A 9,973-nucleotide genomic window follows, 5' to 3' on the forward strand; every position below is an offset into this window, starting at 1 on the left:
AGATACTCAGGAGGCTGAGGCAGGAGAATTGCCTGAACCTAGGAGGCGGAGGTTGCGGTGAGCCGAGATTGCGCCATTGCACTCCAGCCTGGGTAACAAGAGTGAAACTCTGTCTCAAAAAAAAAAATAAAAAATAAAAAAATAAAAAATAAACAAATGCACAAATATGCACGGAGTAGAAGGAGTTACTGCTTTTTAAAAGTAGAGACATCACTAGGACCTTACTGATAAAGTAACTTTAAGAAAGTAAAGAATTAAGCTTTGTGGATATTTGAAAAGACACATGTCAAGCAGAGGTAAAAGTGAATGCCAAGGCCCTGAGGCAGGAAGGTACCTAAAATATTTGAGAAACTATAAAAAAGTAAGTATAACTGGAACAGAGAGCTACTATGGGCCAGATCACAAGATCCCTTGTGAAGACTTTGACTTTTATCCTAGTATGAGGGAAAGCCATTGGAGGTTTTTGAGCAGAGAATTACAAGATCTAATAATTTACATTTTAAAAGAATCATTTGCTTTCTATATTAAGAACAGACGCAGAAAAAGGTATTGCAGTTACCAGCATAATGCAATAACAAAAAAAAGATTACGTTGGCTTAGTTCAAGATGAGAGTGGTGAAGGTGGTAAAACGAGTTGCTTTCAGGAATTGAAAGCGTATATACAGAAGCTGGGCGTGGTGGCTCACGCTGGTAATCCCAGCACTTTGTGAGGCTGAAGCAGGCAGATCACCTGAAGTCAGAGTTCGAGACCAGCCTGACCAACATGGTGAAACCCCATCTCTACAAAAAATTTAAAAATTAGCTGGGCGTGGTGGCGGGCGCCTGTAATCCCTACTTGAGAGGCTGAGGCAAGAGAATCGATTGAACCCCGGAGACAGAGGTTGCAGTGAGCTGAGATTACGCCACTGCACTCCAGCCTGGGCGACAAGAGCGAAACTCCGTCTCAAAAAAAGAAAAAAAAAAGCTGTGAGAAGAAATTTGGTTAAAAAACTAAAATAAATAAATAAATAAATAAATAGGCATATATACTGAATACCTAAAGCCCTGTGTACTGATGCAGTCACTAAGGAAGTCATAAAATCAATCATATGAATCTTTCACTTGTAAAATGTTAGCAGACAAAAAGACATGTCTACCAAGAAAATCTTGGTATTAGGACAGCATGATGGCTCACGCCTGTAATCCCAGCATTTTGGAAGACCAAAGTGGGCAGATCACCTGAGGTTGGGAGTTCAAGACCAGCCTGACCAACATGGAGATCACCCTGCCTCTACTAAAAAAAAAAAATACAAAATTAGCTGGGCCTTGTGGTGCATGCCTGTAATCCCAGCTACCTGGGAGGCTGAGGAAGGAGAGTCACTTGAACCTGAGAGGCAGAGGTTGTGGTGAGACAAGACAGCACCACTGCACTCCAGCCCGGGCAACAAGAGCGAAACTCTGTCTCAAAAGAAAAACATATTGGTATTACACTGAATGAAGAGTCAGAAAGCCTCGGATGACGTCTCAACTGACCTTGGATAAAGATCTATCACTGCAGTCTAATTCTATCTCCTTATTTATAATAATAAAAACTGTCCTACCTGGTAAAATAATTCAGTTTGACAAGTAGCTCATATTTATTTCTTACTACCTACCAGGTCTTGTGCTAAAAACTTTACTTGTATCACCTTATTTAATCCTCATAATAGTCCTATGAGCTAGGTGTTATAATTGTTATCAACCCCATTTTACTGATGAGTAAACTGATGTTTAAAGAATTTAAATAATTTACCCAAGGTTATCCAACCAAAAAGTGGCAGACCCAGACCCAATGACTCCAAAATCCATGCACTTGACCACTGTGCAGACTCTGTAATTACCAACCGCTTCATGCAAGGCATGTATTAGGCATGATATCTAATCATACAAAACTGCTCTCCTCATCATAAACTTTCCAGCTTGACATAAGAAACACAAGAAAAATATTTAAACATTTCTTTTATTATAGTTTTATTTTACTATTAAGTAAACTGACTAGTAAATCTTTAACTTTCTGCAAACTAGCTAGAACAAAGATTTCTGGGTATTTCCAACTCAATATGTAACATTCAACCATAAGAAAATTTACCTTTCTGATCTAATGGTTTAGACTAATTTCTTCTTTGGTACAGAGCAAACATCTACAGTCTATATCTTTATTCTTCAATTAGATAATCTACGGAAACACTATGAACCAAAGGACCTGAAGATATAAAAAAAAAAACCTGGGAATATTCTTAATGAGTACCTAAATTTGGTAAAGAAAAATGTTCATTAAGAGTACAAGCTGACTGTGGTAGTGCATGTCTGTAGTCCCAGCTACTTGGGAGGCTGAGGCATAAGAATCACTTGAACCCGGGAGGCAGAGGCCAAGATCACACCACTGCACTCCAGCCTGGGAGACGGAATGAGACTCTGTCTTAAAAAAAAAAAAAAAAAAGAGTACAGTGAATTTGCCCGAGCACTGGGGCTCACGCCTATAATCTCAACACATTGGGAGGCCAAGGTAGGTGGATTACTTGAGGTCAGGAGTTTGAAGCCAGCCTGGGCAATCTTGTGAAACGCCATCTCTATAAAAAATAAAAAAATAAAAAAACTAGAAGGCATGGTGGCACATGCCTGTAGTCCCAGCTACTCGGGAGTCTAAGGTACCTGAGCCTGGGAGGTCGAGGCTGCAGTGAGCCGTGATTAGATCACTGCAATCCAGCCTGGGAAACCAGAGTGAGAGATCCTGTCTAAAAAAATTTTTAAAATAAAAAAAACAAGGCTAGGCACAATGGCTCACACCTGTAAGCACTTTGGGAGTCCGAGGCGGGCAGATCACTTGAAGTCAGGAATTCGAGACCAGACTTACCAACATGGTAAAACCTCGCCCCTAATAAAATTCAAAAATTAGCCGGGCATGGTGGTAGGCATCTGTATTCCCAGCTACTCAGGAGGCCAAGGCAGGAGAATCGCTTGAACCCAAGAGGCGGAGGATGCAGTGAGCTGACACCGTGCTACACTCCAGCCTGGACGACAGAGCAACACTCCGCCTCAAAAAAGAAAAAAGAAAAGAAAAGAGTACAATGAATTGAAAATAAGAAGTTTGGAGGGCATGAGAAATAAAGAGGTGCAGAAAGAAAAGGGATTAGAGATATCTATGTTGGTACTAGCACAGTGACTTTACATCATAACTGACTATATAAATTCAACAACAAATATGTTTTCCAATGCTTCTAAGCTTTATTTTCACCCTAGACTATTGTTTCCTACTACCAACCATCAAATACCCACCTATTCCATCCCAACTTCTTCCTTCTTTCAAGAACTGATGTTTCCTGTTTCATTCCTAGGTAAATTCCTAACCAGTTCTCTGCTTATGTTTTCACATTTCCTGGATATATGCAATTTACCTACACCATCCTTCTCATACCTAAGTGGTCAATTTCTAGCCATTCCTTGAGACTCAGCTCCAATGTCACTTTATTTTTTTTTTTTTTAAATAAAGACGGGGTTTCACCATGTTGGTCAGGCTGGTCTTGAACTCCCGACCTCAGGTGATCCGCCCGCCTTGGCCTCCAAAGTGCTTGGATTACAGGCGTGAGCCACCACACCCAGCCCAATGTCACTTTATAAAGCATTCTTCAAATTTATGCCTTTATACTCACAATTCAAGTTGGTCACTCTTTGTCTATGATCTCATTTTCAAAACATACCATTATTATCACTATTATTTGCTTATATGTTTTTCTCTAATTAGTGAACTCCTAGAAAAGCAATTGTTTTTAAAATGTCAGGTACTAGATCACGGCACATAAAAGGCACTCAATCCCAGCCTAAAGGAATGAAGAAAAAAAAAAAGGCACTCAATATTAATTTTGACAATGGACAAAATTATAACACCTAACACGCAGGGCTGTTATGAGGATTAAATAAGATAATGCAAGTAAACTTCTTGGCACAAGATCTGCTATGTACTGAATTAAAAAGAGCAGAATTAAATTATTTTACCAGGAGGTCAATCTTTATTATATTATAAATAAGGAGATAGAATCAGGTTCCAGTGATAGAGATTTATCCACGGTTAGTTGAGACGTCATCCAGAAATAACTACTCATTTCAGAGGAAAAGTGAGGACTAAGTAAAGACAGAACTAAGTAAAAGGCTAGGCGCGGTGGCTCAAGACTATAGTCCCAGCACTTTGGGAGCCAGGGTAGGTGGATCATTTGAGGTCAGGAGTTTGAGACCAGCCTGGCCAATACGGTGAAACCACTTCTCTACTAAAAACACAAAAATTAGCTGGGCATGGTGGCAGGTGCCTGTAGTCCCAACTACTTGGGAGGCTGAGACAGGAAAATTGCTTGAACCCAGGAGGTAGAGCATGCAGTGAGCTGTGATCATGCCACTGCACTCCAGCCTGGGTGACAGAGCGAGACTCCGCCTCAAAAAAAAAAAAAAAAAAAAATAATCCCCCATTTTAAGGTCTTCAAACAAAAAAAAAAAAAAAAAAAAAAAAAAAAAAAAAAAAAAAAAAAAAAAAAAAAAAAAAAAAACTACGTAAAAGAGCAAATTGCAAAAAAGACTTCCTTTCAACTAGGATCTTGTAAAACGAGCTATACAACCCAAACTCTCTCCTATGTTATGGTCCTCTACTCCTTGATATTCCTTTCTCTTTTCATGTGGGGACTACTCTGCTGTAAGTTCTATTAAGAATCCAGGATTATCTTCTTCAATCTAGATATAATTTCATTTTTCTAAACTACACAAAATCATGCCATTCTTTCCTTATTTATCAAGAATGATGGTCTATTTCCTTGTATGCATATTCACAAATAACTCAACCATCTATCTGTCAGTAGTTTGATTTGTGATTTTTTTTTTTTTTGAGATGGAATCTTGCTCTGTCGTCCAGGCTGGGAGTGCAGAGGTGCAATCTTGGCTCACTGCAACCTCTGTCTCCTGGGTTCAAGCAATTCTCCTGCCTCAGCCTCACAAGTAGCTAGGACTTACAGGTGCTAACCACCACACCTGGCTAATTTTTGTATTTTTAGTAGAGATGAGGTTTCACCAAGTTGGTCAGTCTGGTCTCAAATTTCTGACCTCAAGCGATCTGCCCGCCTCGGCCTCCCAAAATGCTGAGATTACAGGTGTGAGCCACCAGGCCCAGCTGTGATTTGTGATTCTTTCCTTCAAAACCTAGCAGTGCTTTTATTGAGGCCAAGAATGTGTATTTCTAGGTTAAGAAATTAATACACAGGAATAAGATACAATAAATATAGGAAAAGAGAAAAAGGAAGAAGTATAGTGTATTATGGCATTTGCCATTTTATTTCCACCAATCTGAATGAACTTTTAACTTCCAATGGGAAGAAACTGCCATTTTCACTAATACATCCGCAGTGCCTATCATAACACCTTGCACAAAACAAGCGCTCAGTATCTGATTAGTGACTATATCAGAGGTCAGCAAGTTTCTTCTGTAAAGGGGCTAAGTAACATTTTGGTAGACGTATTATGCTTTGGCAAAGAATAAATATTGTATGTTTTTCAAGGCATATAAGCTCTGTGGCAACTACTCAACTCAAATTTCCCATCGTAGCATGAAAGCAGCCATAGACAATATGTAAACAAACAGGCATGGCTATATTCCAATAAAATGTTTACCAAAAACAGTGGGGGGGTTAGATGTACACATCCAAAAACAAAAACAAGGGGTAGACTATAGTTTGCCAACTCCTGGGATGAATTAATTAAGTCAGACTCATAAATAATAAGTAACTGCTGAAAAAAGAGGCAAGGAAGAAAACAGAAAGAGAAAGAAGAAAGGGAGAAAAGAGGGAAGTAGGAAAGATGAATGCTACCTTTGTCTTATGAACAAAAGAAAAATAAAAAGAGCTGTACTTGGGGGAAAAAAGTTAGGAAACACACATTTCCCTCCAAATAACTAAAACAACATAGCATACTTTTTCAAGTCGAAAGATGTGATCTCTTTCTAAACGTTCTTCTGCTTGTTTCAACCCCAGCCTCTGTTCAGGTGTCAATGTAGATTCATCTATCACAGTGGCATTTTCTAAATAGTCCATCTCTGAAGAATTTTCTTTATTAGATTCATCATTCTTCATTTTACCTAGAAAAGAATGCAATCACTCAGTTATCATCATCAGAACTGGAAAATTTTTAAATTTTTAATGGAAAACAGACATTAAATTTATACACAGAAAAAATATTATTTCCTTATATTTTCCTTAGGAGAGTATACAAATTGGTATACACATATAAAATATAGGTAAAAGATATACATGGTAACAAAAGTCACAAAGAAAAACCTTCATGGGTCAACTGACTAGCTTGTTCTTCCAACCTACCCATCAAGAGATACATAACTGAGACATTACACAAAGCTAATATAAAATAATCATCCTGCAGAATCTCTGAAGTCAATCTGATAAAAAACTGGAGTCCCACTCGAAGATTAATCACTGAATTAAATTCACTAACATATATATACTCCAAACCACAAACCCACACAAGGCTCCTTCTTCTTTCCTTCCACCAAACTCAAGGATATCTCTACTACATCAATGGTTTTACTTTGCTTCTCTGCCTCCTAACTAGATTGTAATCTGAGGCATAGACTATGTTTTCACCTTTGCATCTGCAGCATCTAGCAATATGTACCTAGCCTAGAGTAGGTTCCCCCACCAGTACGATTTTTTAAATATAAACCAAATCATGTTATTATCTTGCTTAAAACACATAAAAGGCTTTTGAAGAGTTCAGAATAAAATTTAAACTCCTTAGCGTATTACACACAGTCCCTCGCCCTCATGAAGGCAATAAACACAATAATTATAAATTGTAATAAATGTTACAAAGAAAAAAAGCAAGGAACTGAGAGGGAGACCAACTTTAGATATGGGAGCCAGAGAAGGCTTCTCTGAGTAAGTATCATTTAAACCAAAACCTAAAGAAAAAAATCTAGCTAACTTGCCTGTAACTCTAATCTCAGATCTTGCCACAACACTTTTCACTTCGTATTAAATGTGCTAGAATGAACCACCAAAGCTGCTTCAAGTCTCAGTGTATTTACATATGCTATTCCCTTCTCCATTGATGCCTCCCCAATTAAATTAATAATATTTACCTGTCCTTCAAATTTTAGCTTAAGCACCACTTGTTTCATAAGCCACTCTGACATCCTCTTATTCTATTACCCTCTATTATCTCACATTTACAGAGTAATGGAATTTATATTCATCTATCTATCTCCTACATTAAAAGATGGATTCCTTGATGCTAATGACTGGGTCTTACTTTTACCTTCAGATTTTCATATAATGCCTAGACCAGAGCTAACACTCTATGTCATGTTGAATAACTGAATCTGAATGTATCTAAAAGCATTTCCAAAAAGAAATATTCATAGATCAACAGATCTCTCCATTCTGTCCTCAAAAGCCAACTGCATGCCCTGTAGAGGAACCCTGACAGCCTATCTTTTTTTTTTTTTTTTTTTTGAGACAGTCTTGCTCTGTTGCCAGGCTGGAGTGAAGTGGTGTGATCTCAGCTTATTACAACCTCTGCGTCCTGGGTTTAAGCGATTCTCCTGCCTCAGCCTCCAGAGTAGCTGGGACTAAAGGGGCCCGCCACCATGCCCAGCTAATTTTTGTATTTTTAATAGAGAAGGGGCTTTTACCATGTTGGCCAAGATGGTCTCAATCTCTTGGCCTCATGATCCGCCCACCTTGGCCTCCCAAAGTGCTAGGATTACAGGCATGAACTGCCGCGCAGGGCCCAAGATACCTTTCAATAGCACTCACTTTCTGAACAAAGAAATGGTATGCTTCCAGAGATGGTGCATTTCCTACCACAAGAGTACAGGAGTTTCTAGAATAGGAAGGCAAACTCAGATAAGGATGTTATAAAAGGACTCAAATACCAGAAGTATGGCTAGGTTACACAAGTGTTTCTTAAATTACAGTTGAAGGAACGCTGATGCACCATAAGGAATTTGCAATTATGTCCTAATATTTGGAAAAATGATTCAGTTTTGTAGAAACCATTTTATTATGAAAATGTAAGAAAAGATGAAATTCTAGTATTATCTCTACTTTTCATGAAAAAGGGTAACAGGAAGACAATATAATAATATAACCTTCTCTTTTCTATATGTATAACTGGCATTGTATGACAAGGCAACCAACATCAGCAAATCTTATAAAACTATTGTTTCTGCTAATATAAAGAATTAGAGAAAGCTACATATCTTCTTTAAAAGTCAGAAATAAAATTATTTAATTTTCTAGAATCAACATATAAAATAAAATAGTATGAGGCAGAATATCCTAAATTGTGTTGCAAAGACACTAGTTCATTACATGTTAATACTCTCACAAAACAAGAATTGAAAACCTGTATCCACACAAAAACTTGCACATGAATGTTCAGAGAATATTCACCATAGCCAAAAATGGAAACAAACCAAAAATTCATTATTGATGAATGGGTAAACAAAATGTGGTATATGTATATAATGGAATATTATTCATAGCTCAGGCTGCCACAACAAAATACTACAGACTGGATAGCTTGAACAACAGAAATTTATTTTCTCACAATTCTGGAGACTGAAAAGTCCAAGATCAAGGTTCCAGCAGGGTCACTGTCTGGTGAAGGCTCTCTCCTCGGGCTGCAAATAGCTACTTTCTTGCTGTTTGTTCACATGGCCTTTTCTTATAGGACAGAGGTTCTCTCTTCTTTTTAGAAGGCCAGATTAGGACATCACCCTATGACCTCATTTAACCTTAACTGCCACCTAAAAGTCCTGTTTCCAAATACAATTACTTTGGAGGTTAGGGCTTCAACATACGAATTTGTGAGGGAACATAATCCAGTCCATAGCAACAGCCTTAAAAAGGAATGAAGTACTGATACATGCTACAACATGGATAAACCTTAAAAACATGACACTAAATGAAAGCCACAGAAGACCACGTATTTATTATATGACTTCATTTCTATGAAATATTTAGAATAGGCAAATACACAGAAATAGAAAGTGTATTAGTCGCCAGAGACTGGGCAAAGTGGGGAATGCGAAGTAACACTTAATGAACATGGGGTTTCCTTTTGGGATGATGAAAAAGTTCTGAAATTAGATGGTAGTAATCATTGTACAACACTGTGAATGTCCTTAGTTCCACTGAACTGTAAACTTTAAAATGGTTAAGATCGTAAATCTTACATGTATTTATCACCAAAAAAAACTAAATATGCAGTTAGCATACAACATAGCAATTCCACTTCTAAATATATATCCAGAAAAAATGAAAACACACATCCACACAACTTTTACATAAATGTTCAGAGCAGCATTATTCAGAATAATCAAAAGATGGAAACAATCCAAATGTCTATTAACTGATGAAAGGACAAAATGTAATATATCCATATAATGGAATATTATTTGGCAATAAAAGGGAATGATGTACCAATACATGCAACAACATGAATTAACCTTGAAAAAAATATGCTAAGCCAAATAAGCCAGGCACAACAGGCCACATGTTGTATTATTTCATTTATATAAAATTGATACAACTACAGAGAAAGAAAATAGATGCATAGTTGTCAGTGGGGAGGAGGAGGAGGTAATGCATAGTGACTGCTAATGGGTATGGAGTTTCTTTGTGGAGTCATGAAAATGTTCAGAATTAGATAGCGATGGCAGCACAACTTTGTGAATACACTAAAAATTACAGAATACTTAGATTTTTCAAATAAAAAAATAGACTCAACAGCTCGACAGAATTATATACTTTAAAAGGATGAATTTTATGACACACAAATCCCAACTACTTGGGAGGCTGAGGCAGGAGAACTGCCTAAACCCAGAAGGTGGAGGCTGCAGTGAGCTGAGATCATGGCACTGCACTCCAGCATGGGTGTCAGAATTGAGACCTTATCTCAAAAA

General features: G+C 37.7%; 1 protein-coding gene across 1 annotated transcript in view; it reads right to left on the bottom strand.

Moving 5' to 3' along the window:
* TUT4 (terminal uridylyl transferase 4) overlaps window positions 1-9,973 on the bottom strand; it is a 136,337-nt gene that overhangs the window by 90,518 nt on the left and 35,846 nt on the right. The window contains exon 4 of the mRNA XM_017548794.2: window positions 5,964-6,127. Coding sequence (XP_017404283.2) covers window positions 5,964-6,127 — 164 coding nt within the window. The remainder of the gene's footprint in view (window positions 1-5,963; window positions 6,128-9,973) is intronic.

Source organism: Cebus imitator, unplaced genomic scaffold, assembly GCF_001604975.1.
Source record: "Cebus imitator isolate Cc_AM_T3 unplaced genomic scaffold, Cebus_imitator-1.0 Scaffold214, whole genome shotgun sequence".
Classification (NCBI taxonomy): Eukaryota; Metazoa; Chordata; class Mammalia; order Primates; family Cebidae; genus Cebus; species Cebus imitator.